A 17,686-nucleotide genomic window follows, 5' to 3' on the forward strand; every position below is an offset into this window, starting at 1 on the left:
TTTTACTTTTCTACCTAGATATATATTATATCTAGATACATAGCAAAAGTTATGTATCTAGAAAAGCCAAAATGAATAGTAATTTGGGATGGAGGGAGTAAGAAAGAATGAGGGAGCATGCCAAACACATTACCTCTTTCAAAGAAGGGATTATCAATGATGAGATTGCAGGTGAAGCTACAGAACTAGAAGCTCGAGAAGCTGATTGTCCATCAGGTAACTGCCGTGATTTGTGACCTTTTTGCATGTCGACACCCTCACTGTGATAAGAACATAATTTTGTAAAATAACACTTAAATAATGAGGCACAATGTTTCTATCTTTGAAGTTAAAACACAGATAAAAGTAAACTCGAAGTACCTTTGGAGCTCTTGACTATTTACTCCAGAAGATCTATGCTCATGTGATTCCTTTTCATACCTGTTGACAACAGGCCTTTCTCGAGCATTTCCCTTTCTTAACCCAGCCTGCAGAGCAGCCTTTGCCTGTATGTACCATGCATTAACTACTATGCATGTATCAATAACCACAAACAGAAAATAGGAAACAAAATTGTTCACATGCGTCACCTCTGCAAGGTTAATAGCACTATCCTCAAGTGAAGAGCTTGATGCCTTTTCTTGGATCCCCAGCCTTGACCTTGAAGATCTTGGAGTTTCTGGGTCTTCACTTTGAATCCGAACAACTGTACCACTGGAAGACATGTCTTCATATGAGGAGAATCTGCTGGGAGGCTAACAAGTAAGGTGTATCAGTTGCTGCTGCTCACTGGACAGTAGGCCTCTTAATTTTAAAAATCTAAAGACGACCTTTTTTAAGTTACCTTAGAACTGTGGTTCCTAGCTTCGGATGCTCTCGGAGACCGTAGCACAACAGTTCCTGACCCACTTACAGACTGGTCATTCTGGCAACGAATTATAGTTAGTAAAATCATCAAAATTTAACCAAGTTGCATGCCACAGATCAAAATCTCACATCATCAGTTGAGCTTTGTAGTCTCCCACGTTCATTCTGTGTATCTCTCTGAGAGAGAGATTCTTCAGACCCAGTATATGATGTCCTCCACTGATTTTCTCGATCAGCTGTACGTCTTGGTGTAATTGGACTTTGAGGCGTATCAAATCTACTATCCTTGGTGGAGGCAGCCTGAGGGGGCCTTGAAACAACTCGGACAGTTCCTGTGCCCTCTGATCTATCAGGCAAATCCCAGCCTGTAGCTTTCCTGACTGTTCCTTGACTACAGTAGGAAAAAGGAATCAGGCATGCGAACACAGCAACAAAGTTTACTTGCTGTTTTCTTAAATCTACCTCAAAGGTGGAGCTGCATCTTTTGCCCTATCAACCTTGATAGTACCTGTACCAACATCATCTTCTTCAACATGTGTTTGGCCATTTTGTGTGGCATCCATGTGTTTTGCTGCAAATTTTGGCCGCTCTCTGCCCATACCAGTAATATCACAACGTGAATGAGATGAACATTGATACAATTTAATTGTAAGTTAAAACAGTGTAGCCATTAAACCTTATTCTCTCAAGAAGCTTTGGAGTCTTTCGGGCATTTTTTATGAACCGATGCTTAAGAAGTTCCTTGGCACTAGGTCTCTGTGAGAAAGTGACAAAGAGAACATTAAACACAAGCGATGAAGAATATAAAATTGCAATGTCATTCCAGCCTACATATGAAACTACCACATTAAGTATTGCCAAATAAGAGACCATGCCACCTGCCCCCAGGAAATTTATCTAAATTACAGTATAAGCAACTAAAATGGCATGACATATATGCAAATTAGGTACATAACGGTGCAGAGAAATGACTCATGGCACAGTTAGAAATACAGAAAAAGGTTTTTTACCTCTGCTGGATTCTTCCTCAAACATAGTGACACAAACTCTTTCATTGGTTTTGAGAAATGCTCATCAAGCTGCATATTAACAAATATCATTTATCCTCTTGCATTGAAACGCATAGCGATGCTTTTGGTAAGTTACAACAAACTCGGTAACAATTGCTGAAAATTAAGCAAATGACCTGTGGAGGATTTTCACGAGGTATCATGAAAAGAACTCTCATGGGATGAATATCTGCCAAAGGGGGTTCACCTTTTGCCATTTCAATAGCAGTAATACCTAAAGACCAGATATCCGCCTGCATCGAGACATAATTACCTTCTGCCATTGCTAGTAAAGTGCTAGATAGGAATATAACTGTTTAACCAATGCACAATTACCTTTTCATTGTACCCTTCAGAATTTTGAATAACCTCCGGTGCCATCCAAAAGGGAGTTCCAACGAATGTCTGAACAGTTCAAACTCGTTAGCAACAGTACAAAGGTTCACTCTTTAATCTATGTAAATAGCAAAACACACGCGCCATTTGAGAGATGTAATGATTAAAAGATACTACGCTAACAACATGCTCCATTTGAGCAAAACAGGATCATATATGAATGTCTAGCAGCACAGGACACACATGGAAAACACCAGAAGTTTTGTTTTCAATAGAGACTGACAGTATAGTCATCTAGAAAAGGTAGCTAATCAATTTACCTACAATAAGTAACAAGGCGGTTTGATTCTATTATACTTTTACTCCAAGGATTTCATTAATGAGTAGAAATGTAAAATTGATAATTTAGGCCAGTCAATTTGAGCTATAGTCGAGGGTTTAAAAGTTTCCTGATGCATACATAGAAACATTGAGCAACTTGACATAATAGAAGGATGGTTAAAATGGTACCTTTCTCCTAGACATTGTTTTAGTCAGCTGTGCAGAAACCCCAAAGTCTGCAACCTATGGAATAAACATGGTAACATCAGAATATATATTATAGGCTAGATGTCACAATGAATAAGATTCCTAAATGTAGAATCTTCCACAAGTCTTAGAAAATTTAAACCTTCACATCTCCACTTTCAGTGAGGAGGATATTTGCCGCTGCAAAATATCAAAAAAATTATCATTTGCAATTTGCATCATACTTGGCATTACAAGAAAACGCAGAATTAACAACAACATATCGATTAATTAGCCCTTGTGCAACAACATGATCATCTCTATTTATGCAACCAGTTCTATGCTTGACAGTATAAAATATAATGAATCCTTACATGTCGCGCTGACTAGATGGTTTGGATTGGCAACCATAGGATTGCATGCTAACCTTATATCCTTTCCAAACATAACTTTTAAGGTAGATCTATTTGACCTAATCCTCCACACCACTATACATGTGGAAGGGTATCACCAGCTGTCCACTAAACATGTACCCTTTAGATTTGCAAATAGGGTGGCTTGATATTGGTTTTGATCTCGCTCCGCATCCACCAGCACCTCTAAATTCTCGAATCTATCCAGCCTCATGCTACAACAGCGGTAATGATTCTTCACCCACGGTTCAGCATCTTAACCCAACTAAATTTAAATTAAGTAACAAATAAGATCCATTTTTTTCATACAAGCAAGGAATTTAAATGGAACAATTAATAAAAGGTCAATTAACTTTTTCTATCAACAAATCCATTGTCATCTAACTTGACATGCACTATTATATGTTCTAGACATCCCAGGGTGAGAATGGAGCCACTACTTAATTATGGTAGTTTGAATGGAGTGGATAGGTTTCCAGAACAATATTTTGTTATCAAAGAGTGATCCTAAGAAATCGTTAACAAGCTACCTTTGATGTTTTCCTTGGAAACATGTTCCACAGGAAAGACAATGTCCGTCCTTGAGACTATCAGTTCTTATAGAATATAGGAACACCATCCTTATAAAAAAAAAAGCTTCCTGTCCATTGGTTTTAGTTTCTTCTGGTTGGCAGACAGTCAGACACTCAGTTACTGAAGATGCAATAGACCACTTCAGTCTCTGCAGCTGCAACTAAATCGAATGACCGTGTATCCTCCAGATACATACATTTACTTCCATGACAATGACGTATACCTAACTAGCAAAGAGATTACTAGACCAACTGGAAAAGATTTATCAAGATATATCAAATACACTAGTCAATGAGGTAAATCAATCTGGAAATATTGTCCATTACCACCTAAAGTAAACACAGCTTGATGGAAGACTCATTCCAGTTTACATCCTCATAAGATTGATGTGGCTTGGAGAGGTCTATTGCTATTGGTTGGTAGTTGTTCCAAATAGTTGCAGGTATTCAAGAGAAACATCCAGGTAAGAAAAGGGAAAGGGGGGAGAAGACCTTTAATATCACGGTGAATTTTTCCTTCAGAATGCAGATATTCAATTGCATGTAACAAGTCCCTCAGAATGCATGCAATAGACATTTCATCCAGAGGAGGGCCGGCTTGAAGCTGTCACAGAAATGAGCCAGAACAACACCAAATTATCAACCAAGTATAGCTTATAATGATGCTTGACAAATGACAATAGAATGGCACACTAACTTCACTTCTATTTGCATTGTATATTTGTATTAAGCATTGTGCTGGATCGAGAAAGGATATACAAAACATACAAGGTCGGCCACAGAACCACCAGCCATGTATTCCATCACTATCCATAGCTTAGTCTGGTGAAGATAAGAGCCGTAATAATCAGTTATATAAGGGCACCGGCATTGTGACAAAACAGATATCTCCTGCAATAGGAAATAAAGCCTTTTAGGAAAAAGAATTTTCCATATCAGCAACATGTTAAGTTAATCCTATGATAACCTAGTATCCAATATAGAGCACAAGGTGAACTACAACCTTTTGTATGTCTTCAATGTCATCCTCACTGCATAAAATTGGTTGAAAACGAAATTAATAAATTGGAATAAACGCTTGGTGAAGAGAAGAAACCAGAAAAAACAAAGAAACTAGAATGAGAAGATGTGCCAATTACTTATGCATTTCTTCAAGGAAAATTTAGTTACAGATGTGGAATGAAGCACGCGGCCTAGTAATTTTTCTACATTACATACACAGATTACTTTCATGCTAAGGAGTTTCTTTCCAAGAAAATGTGGTGATGATATAGTTATATGACAGTTTCTGACATTAATTAGATGGAGTGGCAATAAAAAAAAAGAGGGGGTGGAAATGCGGGTAGACATGGGCATCCATTCACAGAAAAGCAAACCTTCTCCAAATTTTTTTTAAAAAAAATGTGTAGAACACAAGTTAAGGTATTCCATTACAATCATTCTTTTTATATCCAAAACAAATAAGCATTGTTGTGGAAAACAGAGGGAAATAATACAGGTGGAGTGAAACTAATAATTAATATGTTGATAAGGAAGTCAAAGTAAAATTGATGTTAGATACTCACGCTTCTTCCAGATCAATGACTTTTATAGCAACCTCCTTATTCAGTTCCTTGTCAAACCTACAAAAAAGAATTAACACAAAATAATATTGAGTAAGGGTTGAAATTCAACATAAAAGTGAGACAAGAGAAAGAATAGAAGTATAATTCATGGGCAAGTTTATGTGAACCATATGCCTACTGATATTATGAGAGAAAATATTCAATAGCTTTTAAAGTTGATGAAGAAATAAGGCAAACATTATGTCATTCTTCATGCAAATAGCATGCCAACTTCGATGTGCATTATACATTTATTGACGAACGATACAAGCACATGGCAGAATTTTCATTTCACATGCTAACTATTTTTTACTCAAAGGTAAGACTTTAAGTATAGAGAAAACAGCATATGGAAGTTGCCTAGCAGTGAGTTACAAACAAATTCTGAACCAGTTTCCCCATGCAACATGCAAGCCCTTTATTTTCGAGAACACATGAAGCTCGCCATCTTTTCTTTTAAGTTTTGAGGAAAATCAGCCAGTAACAGCCTATCCCTCACTTAAGTGTCTCACACCATAAAGTGCTTATCTTATAAGTGAACAAAACAATTACGCCTTCAATCATTTGAGCAAGCAGCAAGCATATTCCTCAGTCCTCACATGAACAACATTTCACACATAACGATAGCTAACTAATATATAGAAAACAAGTCGGATAACCTGTGATCAATATTTCAAAGGTCAGCTACGTAGCTGCCTGGGCAGCACTTAGGCGCTAGTCGCCACGCTCCTGCCGAGCTCCAAAGTTGCTGCCTATCCTGCCTAATGGGCCATTACTCACTAGGTGCCACCTGTGTGTTGGTTTTTTAGAAGCAAAGCTGCCATCTAATCTAGAACCACCCAATTAAAGCTGCCATGCCATGCAAGCTCATATCAGTTCACCACTATACCAACCCGATTAGCACCGTCTGTTCAACCAAACTCCCTCACCCAGCACTCAAACCGCATCATTTCACCCCAGATCCCATGAAACCACCAATGCCACCGAACTGCGACGAACAGGCAGGTGTATAACATCACAAACGCCACTCAGCAGGCCACTCGATCAGCTAATTCCCAGAACTCGACGCACGAATTCCCCGCTGGACCCAGCCCCACCTCGAGCCCCGATACCCAAATCCGCAATGCCGCTCGACCCGAAGCAAAACTGAAGGCTCAATCGAGCGCCGCCACCGCCCGCCGCGCATCAGCTCGGAAAATCCGCGCGAGGTAATAAGAGGCTGGAAGGAAAATTTGGGGGTAGGGAGTGGGAGGCATCATCCGTACCCTTTGTAGACGTCGCCGAAGGAGCCGCGGCCGATGAGGTCGCGGCTGCTGAACCGCGCCTCGATGGCGGCCGCCATCGACGCCGAGTCCGACATCCCTCGCTACCCCCGAGATCCGGCAGCGGCGGCCGCCGGGATAGGGTTTTGGAGGGCCGGGACCGGTGCTGGGTTCGCTCGCCGTCTTCCTCCTGGCGCTAGGGTTTGGATTCGTGGGCGGCGTTCGTCTCGCGCTACTCGCTGCCTCCGGTTTCGCCCATTTCGACAGGTCGCGAGATTTGGCGTTGGTGCCTGGTTTGCGTCTGTTCGTCCGGGAGGGCAGGCTGCAGATGGTGGGGCTGGAAGGTGGGGCCGGGAGGTCAGAGAGGCGATAGACGCTGCAGAGGAATGGATGGATGCTTGTTTTGAGAAACGACTGAACTATTAATGTAATATTACTTTTTATTATATTCCTCGTACGCACGTAATCACGTAAAAACGAGGGATTAGGTCATCTTAGGCGGCAACCTACTCCTAAATACATGTCACATCGAATGTTTAGATACTAATTAGGAGTATTAAATATAGTCTAATTACAAAACTAATTGTACAGATAGAGTCTAATTCGCGAGACGAATCTATTAAGCCTAATTAGTTCATGATTTGACAATGTGGTACTACAGTAACCATTTGCTAATGATGGATTAATTAGGCTTAATAGATTCGTCTCGTGAATTAGTATAGGGGTTCTGCAGTTAGTTTTATAATTAGCTTATGTTTAGTCCTCCTAATTAGTGTCCAAACATCCGATGTGATCCTCCTAAAGTTTAGTACGTCGTATCCAAACACCCCCTTAGTACCTAGAATTTGAGTGACTAATAACCTTGAAATCTTGAAATTGAGGACATGGTCATCGAACAGAAGTTGAGTGACTAATGATGTTGAATGTTATTGTGGAAAAAATTCTTCCAAAAAATTACTCCTTCCGTTCCAAATTATCTACAATTTGGAACGGAGGGAGGAAAAATCATATGTGATCTTTATTCGTTAGGCTATCGATCATCATCACAGCTATCAGTCAGTGGTGCTATAAGAACGGTTCCTTTGCCACTCCAAAATATTCCCTTTTTATTGAAGTAAAGTGTGCACAACCAACTAAATGTATTTATGCTTTTGCAACTAATAATGACCGCGACTTCAGTCCTACCAGCTGGTACATGTTATGTGACTTTTTTTTTTAATAAAGGATGTTATGTGACTTTATTTGTGGATTATAACAACACTGTGTATTGCTAGAGTCTTAAAGATTACGATGATACCTAACCCCACCTCTTAGGTAAAATTGTTAGTTGCTCAAGGAAATCAATATCATGTGATAAAACGAGGCATTGCTTTGGTTAAGAAATGTCATTATCGTCTTTGCTTAGGCCTGTTTTCTCTAAATATTTGGAGATAAGTTCATTGAACATACAAATGTTGATGGGCTGTCCTCTACTATCCATTATCCGATCCTAAGCAAATGCTTAGTTAAACGTGCTGATCATTGCCGCCTCGTTCTTGGCACATGCATATATATACTTATTCCAAAACGATGGATAATGTGATGAGTGTTAATCCATCAAAGTAGTGGTACCGTAGGCCTCACCGTCTAACATGATCCCTCAAACCAGACATCGTACTCCCTCCGTCCCAAATTGTAAGTTATTTCAAGAATCTTGGAGAGTCAAAGCATCTTAAGTTTGACCAAAATTATAGAGAAAAATATAAAGATTTATGATATCAAATAGATATACTATGAAAATATAATTGATAAAGAATCTAATGATACTTAGTTGACATCATAAATGTTATTATATTATCATATAAATTTGGTCAAACTTGAGATACTTGGACTCTCCAAGATTCTTGGAATGACTTACAATTTGAAAACGGAGGGAGTATCTAAGAAACATGCTTGCATTAATTTGGCCAATTTATTTCGGCTACTGTGCTTTGCGTGGTGAAGATTGATAGCGATCCATGTTCTCGCCTGTCTGCAGCAAGCGTGACAGTGAAGAGTGAGCTGCCATTAGTTGTTGCTTTGATGAACAAATAGCGCACAGTACGTACGTACGTACGTACGTACGGTCCTATAGCATCAAGGCTGTGTGAGGATGTTGCATAAACAGGACGTGAATAGTGCAAATACTAGGAGATGTGATCCATCCATCTATAGCGCTAGCAGGCATCTGCATCGGGTACTGCTGCAAATTAACGTAACAGCTAACAAGTAAACGCGCCTGGAACTCTCATGTTCACTGCGGCCTCCTCGTCAGCGCGATGCTCTACCCCGCCGTCCTCGCTCCCTTCCTGTGCGTCCTCAGCCCTTGGATGTCCGAGTGCCAAGGAAATGTTCATCGCGCGAGCCGCCGTTCTGCATCGCCCCATCAGGGCATGACTTGTGTGTAAAGGGAGGGGAAAAAATGGAGAAACTTAATTTTTGGGAGGGGTTTGTGAAGATCGTTCAGAAAATATTCGAAGACAGCGAACAGGGGAACTAAAGCTGATCTGCAACCTTACGAGTACCAGTGCAGTAAACCACAGTACAAACAGATGAAATTCCAGGCAAGCAAGTACAGCAGAACTAAAAATCACACAACCTTACAGTTACAATCATATCAGGTTTAGGCAAGGTGAAAGATGATCACAGCTCGATTGGGTCAGACGCGTGACCCCTTCCCGTACCAGTGCTTGAACCTCTTGACCTGAACTCAGTGCCTGTTGCTCCTCCGGAGCAGCTTGCCGCCTCCCTCCACAAGCCGCCGCTGCCTCTTCCGTTCCTTGCTGCCTCTCTCGTCGGCATCCTGCTCTTCCACCATGCTTTCCACGCGCCCTTCCCGCACTGCCACCTTCTTATTCCTCCGCATGCAAGCGCACTCCACCATAGGGTTGCTGGTCAAGTCACCATTCTGCGTCGCAGCATCAGGTGCAGTGACTGGGGCTGCTTCAGTCTCTGGATCATGCAGCACTTCTGTTGCTGCTTCTTTGTGTGCCAGTTTGGCAGGAGGGTCTAGTGCAGCCTGTTCATGAGGTTCCGAAGACCCTTCTCTTCGAGCAGCATCGACTTCTTTTGGGTGGGAATACTTGACGAGTTCATGGATCCGAGAAAGGGCCCTAGCTACCTCGTCTGGGAGTGACTGCTGCATGAAAAAGCGTTCAACGATAGGGAATTCTTTCTTGATGCCTTCCACCTGCAAATGAAATGGCAATGTCACTCTAAAATGATCTGTAAGGCTGACCCTCGTGTGCATTACTATTTATGAACTAGAGGTTACCATAGTCATCAAACTGAGACCAAGAGATGGTTGTGCTGTGGCTGCTGGAGCCAAAACCTCTGCTGCACTATGAGTGGCGGGAATTGTTGTATGATCACAATGAGTCGTATTGGTCAGTTGTTGGAAATGTTTGATATCTGAAGCATACTTGAGGCTCCAGTCCACCATTTTACTCCAGGTATGGCGTCGGAACCAAGGGACACCATTGAGCAGATGCTGCTCTTGCCCGAACTGGCGAGCATACCGATCTGGGACATATATCTCCCTTATGTTAAAGCTGATTAGCCATGTTCTGGAGAAGCAAATGGTATCCGGTGCAGTACAGATCTTGGGAATGGATGCAGGGTCCATGTCCTTGTAAGGTTCCCAGTTGACCTGGCATGATATCATTCAAGATTCATATGATCAAATGGCTATGTAAAAGTAAACTATAAAATATGAATATTCAGAAGGTACACTCACGTCAGAAACCTGAAGTGAGCTGAAATTTTTTTTGTATAGAAACATCCTTTGTTGGTTTAGCTGTCGTGCTCCCAATCCACCTGCGCACTCCTGGGAAAATGGGTGCTGGAGCATCCTCCATTACAGGACGCACCACTGGAATATGCTCATAAATCCACCCCTTCACAGTGTTCACACAGACGCAAAATACATTACAGCATTTTATGGTGGAACAGTAGAGTAGGAACTGTGAACACTTGATGCAAAATGAGTACAAAACAAAAGCACGATCTTTCACCAGTCATGCCATCCTAATGATTGTATTTCCCTGTAGAAACAGTTTTTGTCGAACAATTTCAACAATTTTAGGCATTTCCTAACAAAATTTTGCCAAATTTTAGGCATTTCCTAACAAAATTTTGCCAGTGAAACGGTTCTTAAAATAAAATGCCATGTGTATGGGAAGTATTAATAGTTTAATATTGAGTCCTACTTTTCATTTTGCTGCCGGGGTATTCCCAACTTTCTGTACATGTGTATCTAAACCCTTTTGATCTATATCAATGCTTTCCATTCTTCTCCAAATTCCAACCCTGCGAATTTCTTCAGTAAAGGAAAAGGATATGGAGAGTTCCATATAACTGAAAGAACTTCCCCCGTTTTTTGAAACTGAAGTGATATTGGTCGATACATAATGATAACATACCATGAGCAAAGTCGCCCTGCCAGATAGCTTTTTTGTTGAGGAAGGCATCACCAAAAGGGAGAGAGACTTGTATAGATGAGCAAGAGCAGCAGCCCCCCATGCATATTCCTGTATATTCTCAAAGTCCGACAACAGTGGCAAGTACTTCGGAGATACATAGTCCTTCTCTCTTTCTGGAAACAAAGTTGATCCTATCAGGCACAAGAGATACGCTCTCTGGTGCTATACATTATTTCATCATCAGTAGGATGCTCCGAGAGCTGGCCAAACTCAGAGAACAGCCAAGAGAGCTTCAAAAGACCGCTCCTGCAGTCCTTGAGATCAGGGATTCGACCCAAGTATTCGAAACAAAGATCTCTGACTGACTTGTTGACCACAGTTCCTGTTGTCACTACATGGCCCAACACTGGAATCCCCAATATGTAGGCTGTGTCCCTTAGTGATGGAGCCATTTCAAAGTCATGAAACCGTGCTGTATTGGTTTGTTTGCTCCACATCTCGCAGAATGGCAGAAGCAAAGATCGATCAATGACCAGACCTGCCGCATGTATGAGGTTGCCAAGCCCGCTGACATCAACTAACAATTGCTGCCGTTCATTCAGCTTCCATTCCTTGATTTTCTTTGTCGTCTGAGATACCAGTAATCCATGTTTTCTCTGTGTGATTGAGCGTCACATTTCATGATTTTAGCAAAAAATATACATACAAAACAAAAGCAAAGTTCAGCAAACTGGTATCAATTTGCTGCTGATAGCAATTACCCCATTGCAACTTTTGTCTGCTTCTAATGCCTCTGCAAACTCCATCTAGTTCTGCATAAAGATAAATCACAATAAACATTTAAATCAGCAGGTTGCATCACATAGTAAGAGTCAAAGGAGGCAAGCAAAATTTGAATCAACACACAAAAAATTATAGAAGACTCATGACTCAATCACAGGTTTCTCAAATCATGTACAATGCAAAGTTGCAAACCTCAAATAATATATAACACTGGAATTATGACACTGTTATGAACCACTATGAACCACAGATCATGTTGTCCAGATTCTATTCCCGTCAAGGAAATGCAAAAATAGCTGACACAGAAGCTGAAATAACTTCGTAAATAATGACTCGTTGATTTCTGGTGCAGTTCAAGATAACACGAACCTGTTATGGTCTTATGGAGGGTTGAGTTCAGGCTATCGTTGGTTCTCTTTCAGACTCATTACAGTTGTCAAAACCAAATATTGGAATGCAGATAGAAAAAGAGAAAAAAAATACAGAACGAGTATTTTAAATAACCTTCAAATTATGCAGCAAGAAAAATGGTTATTCACTACGCGAGCACGGTTACATGGCATGTAAAAGTGATACTCCAGCTGAAAGCCCTGACGAGTGACGACAAGGCACAGAAGGACCTGATGAATCCACATCAAACTGTAGGCTCCAAGCCTCCAATAGCACAAGTGGTCAGAACAAATCCCTCTATCTTTGTCTGTCTTGCACCGTGGCAATCACACACCCAGCAACCCAGATCCACCATACATTGTGCACCTAGCCTATCATGCGCATGTACACACATATGCAACTATGTTCTGAAGTTTGGAACGATTCCTATCAGAATAACATCACAATAATTCTCCATGTAGCAGCATGAAACAGATTTAAGACCACCGCCTCTGTTACGTACTAGTGGATAAACAAAGTTTCAGATAAATGCATTTAACAAACATGAGTTTTGCTGATAAAGGATGACTTATCGTCTCTCAAAGACGAACCACCATGGCATATATCTGGAAAGATAATGTGTTTTTTCTTTTTTTTTTGGTGTGGGTATAAGGGGCAAGGGATCGGAAGATGAGGGCAGGAAACTCCCTAGCTGACACCATCAGGAACAAAGATTCGTTGAAATGACATATGAAAAGAGAAAGAGAACAAATAACCTAAATGAAGAAGCTGCCGTCTCAAATGCACGCGTGATCCAGCCAGATCACCACGATCAAAGAAAGGAGACTGCGGGTACTGGTACTGCCCGCATCAACGACCTTGGGAGAGGGGGAAGGGGCCAGGGGGTGTGCCGTGTGGGGGGCATGCCGAAGGCTGGATCGCCGGAGGAGATGAGCGCCACCATGCGAAGAGCAGTGGGCATTGGGCGACGAACGGCCTCCTCGCAGTCGCTGCACTTGCGCTATCGGCCAAGATCGCCGCATGGCGGAACGTGCCGTCGTCCCCTCATATCAGCGGCGAAACCCTTTGATGGTGGCATGGTGCTACCAACTCTGGCGAGAGTATATGGTAATGGTAAGAGGAGTAAATGACCGATCAGAATCTGGAAGACTGAAGGGTGAGCCTAACCTCAATGGAATGCTCGCGCGCTGCCCCGAAGTATCGCCCGTGGCCAACAAGGACATTATCACGTTCCGCGGCGCTGCCCACATCTGCCTTCACCGTCTACACTAACGAAAACGGTTGCTCTCACCAGCAAATCGGCTACTCGCCTTGATAACTAGTAGTCCTTCGTTGTAGTGGTCCACCTAATAACTTGTTCGTATAGAAGATAATTGGAAGGAAATGAAGGGGATTGAACTAAACTACTCTCCGATCCTCCAATTCCACTTTAATCCATTGGTATCTAAACAAGGTCTAACTGGTGGCATGTCTCAGTTCACCGTGTTATCATTTAACATGCCTAACTATCTCTCTCCATTCCCACTTATTCTCATATATTCTAGTAATCTAATACAAATCCTAACACTAACCCGCTACTTTTTCTCTAACTTCGACTAGTAAGCCCTTGCACTCCTATGGGCGGTCACCACTATACCTCCAATCTGAGAGAGGGGTGGAGGGAGGGGGCAGGAGGGGGAAGGGGAGGAGGATGTGAGAAAGATATACCTTGTCGCTCAGAAGGAGAAGACATATTCGAAGTGAAGAGGTGTGGATCCGAAAGACGGGTGGATGTACCCACTACTTTTTCTCTAACTTCGACTAGTAAGCCCTTGCGCTTCGACAGGCGATCACCACTATACCTCTAATCTGAGAGAGGGGTGGCGGATCGAGGGAGGGGAGTGTAATAAATGCCATTTGAAATAATATAGTAATCATGAAAAAAATTCAGAAGGAAATCCAAAAAAAAAAAGAAGAAGAAAAAATGGCAAAAAGGTCAAATTCGGCCAAATTTTGACCGAAATTGGAATTTCAAATTTGAAATTCAGAAAAATTTGTCAAATGTGTGGAATACAAGTGTAAGAGTATTTAGGACTGAAGGATCAAAAATTTGGAACTAAGCTAGTGCTAAATCTCTCAGAAGAATCAGAGAAAAGAAAAAGAAAAGGACGTGTACTGTTCATCGTCCGAAAATAGAGTTCCAGAAAAACAGTTTCAGAGTCTGTTTTGGAAATTGAATTCTGGAAGAATTTGCAAATAAGTGCATCAAGACAACTACACTATATTGAAGTGTGAACCTTGGACTACAAGATCCGGGTGTTGTTGGCCAGGATCAATAACAAGAAGGAAGTCAAACTCAAGATCAAAGTCAGCACAAACTCACAAGTAACTGAAAACTCTGAATTTTTCTAAGTCTGGACAGCAGCAAGGCAATAACTTGGAGCTTGAATTCAGAGCCATTTGAATCAAAAGAGGTACTCGTTCATGAGCAAAATGGAACAATGGGACAATGTAGAGTATGTTTGAGGTGAAGTTGGACTAAGGGCAGAAGAATTTGATCATGGAATCGAGTCACTAAGTGAGCTCTATGACATTGACGACGTCTGACGAAACTGAATGAAGGTTTCAGTGCAATTCAGAAGAACTTGAGAAAACAAATCCAAATTCTATCCAATTCGGTGTTTATCTCAAACCGACGCCAAAATAAATGATGGAGGTCTTGAGTTTATCTCCAAATTCTGTTAAAGCACGGGAGGCCGTCGGATCGCGGATCGACCATCTTTTGCTTCTGAAGATCGCGGGCGCCAGAAGAGCGGTGACTGAGCACCATGGCGTGTCACCGCCGCCGCTTCCGATAGCTTGCCAGCACGACGACTAGGCCACCTCCTCACCACATAAGCCTACGGGTAGGCCACGGTGTCGCCCATGCGCACGGTGAACGCTTGAATATCTACCGCTCCCGCGCCGCCGTTTCACCGCCGCTCTTTTTACCGCCGCCAGTGCCTCTTCTGTCAAACACCGCCGCCAAGCAAAATTCCATCGCCACACCGCCGCTCCCGTCGATTCCTTCCGTCCACACCTCCGCCTACACCCCAGCAGTAACCTTACCAACTTGTTGCCCAGCTTCTTCGCCGTCACACCTTGTATCGCCGCCGCTTCTGTCCGCCGCCGTCGCGCCGCCCGCTCTCGGTGAGAACTACCTTGCGCTGTCTCTCTTCCTTCTTGAGTAGTCGTAGTCGAGTCCTCAGGGTCCTAGGATGGTGTCGGGTTAGTTGTTTAAGTAGGTTGTGCCGTTGTCGTGAGAAGTCACCACCGGCCGTGGGTGTTGCCGCCCGTCGCCGTGGAGGGGATGGCTCCGGCCATCTCCGGGGAAGCTGTTGCCGCGCACGGAGTCGTGTAGGGTTAGGGTTGGTGTTGTCGCCTAGACTCGCCGCCAGGAGGGCGCCGGCCGGCGAGCCGCGCCGCCCCCTGTTCCGGTCGCGCTTTTGGCGGGAGGAGGAAGAAAGAGCTGTGCACCCGGGCCCGCGCGTCAGAGAGAAGGGGGGAAGGAGCAGAAGGCCGAAGCGGTGCGGCCGTCTGTGGGCCGGCGCGTTGAGGCCCAATGGCACGCGCGCGGGTGACCGGAAGAGAAAAGGCCGGAGGCCCAGAACAGCGACGCAGGCCGGCGTCACGTGGAAAAGGAAGAAAAAGAAAGAGGGGCCGTGGGCCGGTGCTGGGCTGCTAAAGGAAAGAAAAGAAGAAATCGGCCCGCGGGGCCCGTCGGAAGGAGGGGTAAGGCCGGCGGGTAGAATGAATAGGAAGGTGGGGTCCGCGCTATGGGGTCCGGTGTTTCGTGAGAGAGGATAGCGCGGGGGTGAGTAAGAAAAGTTTTTCCAGGGGAATTTTCGGGAAAAGTTAGATTTCTTTAGCAAAATAATCCGTTTAAATTCGTTTTACACCATTTTAATCACAGAAATTTGTAGGAGTGTCCAAAATTAGTGAAACCAATTTTGTTAGGCTTGTTTTATTTTCCTTTATGCATTAAAATTTTTACACCCTAGGAAAATAATAAAAAAATTTGGGTATTTATTTAATGCCTTCCTTTTGAGGTAATTAAATAAATACTTAATATTTATAAAATGTATAAAATATGAATAACACTTTATTAATCACAAATAATTCTTAACTCATAGGAAATCAGATTCTCAAGTTAGAAAATAATTACCACTTTTCCTAAAAATAAAAGAAAAAGCTATAGGAAGGGTTAAATAAGAAAATAAAAATACAGATTAATCTTTCTAGATTTCTTTTGTGTGTTGACTTACAACTTTATCATGATAAGTCGTATAGTCCTTGTTGGCTTGCAACTTTATCATGAAGGAAAGTTGTATAGTCTGTTATTTAAAAAGTTTGCATTCTAACCCCTGCATGTATGTGCCATAGATCCAGAAGCACCAGAAGAGGATTATTGGGAATTTTCAGAAGGACCCTTGAAGTTCGACGAAGTATTTGAATTTGTCCCCTGTGAAGCGAATCCGTCGGCTTCTACTAACCTTTTTAACGATCAAGGCAAGCCCCGGTGCATTTATACCTATCTATTTTGAAGTCGTTATTTCATGTGACTAGTTATAGGTTATTTGCTTATTGTATGCACTAAGTCTAGGAATTGAATGAAACCTATTCTTGTGTATGATCATGCCTTGACTTAAGGACATCTTTGCCACTTGTTCAAGTCCTAGAAACTACCCAAGTCTAGAATTGCTTACTTGCTTACATGATTGGTTTACCAACCTTAAGGAAAACTCTTAAGTCATACATGTTGCTTATGAAGGATAGTCTGGAATATGAAAACGGACAGAAGCTAGAGATGTAGTTCTGTCTGCTAGATTAATCTGGTTAAGGCCCGATTCGTGTCTTAACCGATGATCAAGTGATAAACATCTGATCACTTACTGGGTATGGGACCAGTAAAGCCCAGTAGGTTAGTAAATTCTATGATCAGGAATGCTTCGTACCCGCGCTTGACGTGCTGGAGATTGGCAGGGGTGTAGCCTGAAACTCACATGGAGATCAGGCCAGACGTGGGGTCCCATGTGGGGGTGCATCCCTGGGTCCGGGTAGTTGTATTCCTAATCATTGACTTTACTAATCGAGAGGTTGTTAGTACGACCTGGACAGTCGTATAATACTGGTGATCAGGGTACTCTCCTGCAGGATGTAATTAGATCCGAATCGCCGCAATTCTCGGTCATGAATGCACTTGATCACTGTTGAGCATCGTAGTATAACTCATGTGATATAAAATCTCCTGTTGCCAAGTACTGTATGAATTAACAGTTATGATTGTTTTACTTCTGTTATCATCTAGAATGGTTAGGTAATAACTTAACTAAAGTAAAAGATAAAACTAAGGCCTCACTCGTAGTAAGCTTTTTCGGCAAAAACCGTGTCAACCAAGCACACCCAAAGGCTGACATGCATTCCAAGGAAAAACTATTATATTGGTTAGTCGGGTAAGACTTGCTGA

General features: G+C 42.4%; 1 protein-coding gene and 1 pseudogene across 1 annotated transcript in view; both read right to left on the bottom strand.

Annotated features, from left to right (window-relative positions):
* Window positions 1–6,892, bottom strand: part of LOC101769683 (serine/threonine-protein kinase svkA) — an 8,326-nt gene extending 1,434 nt beyond the window's left edge. The window contains exons 1-17 of the mRNA XM_004957749.4: window positions 6,593–6,892; window positions 5,289–5,345; window positions 4,727–4,754; window positions 4,492–4,614; window positions 4,216–4,327; window positions 2,902–2,939; window positions 2,742–2,795; window positions 2,232–2,300; window positions 2,033–2,149; window positions 1,857–1,925; window positions 1,523–1,602; window positions 1,309–1,437; window positions 976–1,237; window positions 824–904; window positions 570–734; window positions 361–485; window positions 134–260 (exon numbers count right to left, since the gene is read on the bottom strand). Of these exons, the coding sequence (XP_004957806.1) occupies window positions 134–260; window positions 361–485; window positions 570–734; window positions 824–904; window positions 976–1,237; window positions 1,309–1,437; window positions 1,523–1,602; window positions 1,857–1,925; window positions 2,033–2,149; window positions 2,232–2,300; window positions 2,742–2,795; window positions 2,902–2,939; window positions 4,216–4,327; window positions 4,492–4,614; window positions 4,727–4,754; window positions 5,289–5,345; window positions 6,593–6,687 (1,731 nt within the window). The 5' untranslated portion in view covers window positions 6,688–6,892. The remainder of the gene's footprint in view (window positions 1–133; window positions 261–360; window positions 486–569; window positions 735–823; window positions 905–975; window positions 1,238–1,308; window positions 1,438–1,522; window positions 1,603–1,856; window positions 1,926–2,032; window positions 2,150–2,231; window positions 2,301–2,741; window positions 2,796–2,901; window positions 2,940–4,215; window positions 4,328–4,491; window positions 4,615–4,726; window positions 4,755–5,288; window positions 5,346–6,592) is intronic.
* Window positions 6,893–9,189: 2,297 nt separating this feature from the next.
* Window positions 9,190–11,834, bottom strand: LOC101780487 (annotated as a pseudogene).
* Window positions 11,835–17,686: the final 5,852 nt, after the last annotated feature.

This window comes from Setaria italica, chromosome II (assembly GCF_000263155.2).
Source record: "Setaria italica strain Yugu1 chromosome II, Setaria_italica_v2.0, whole genome shotgun sequence".
Classification (NCBI taxonomy): Eukaryota; Viridiplantae; Streptophyta; class Magnoliopsida; order Poales; family Poaceae; genus Setaria; species Setaria italica.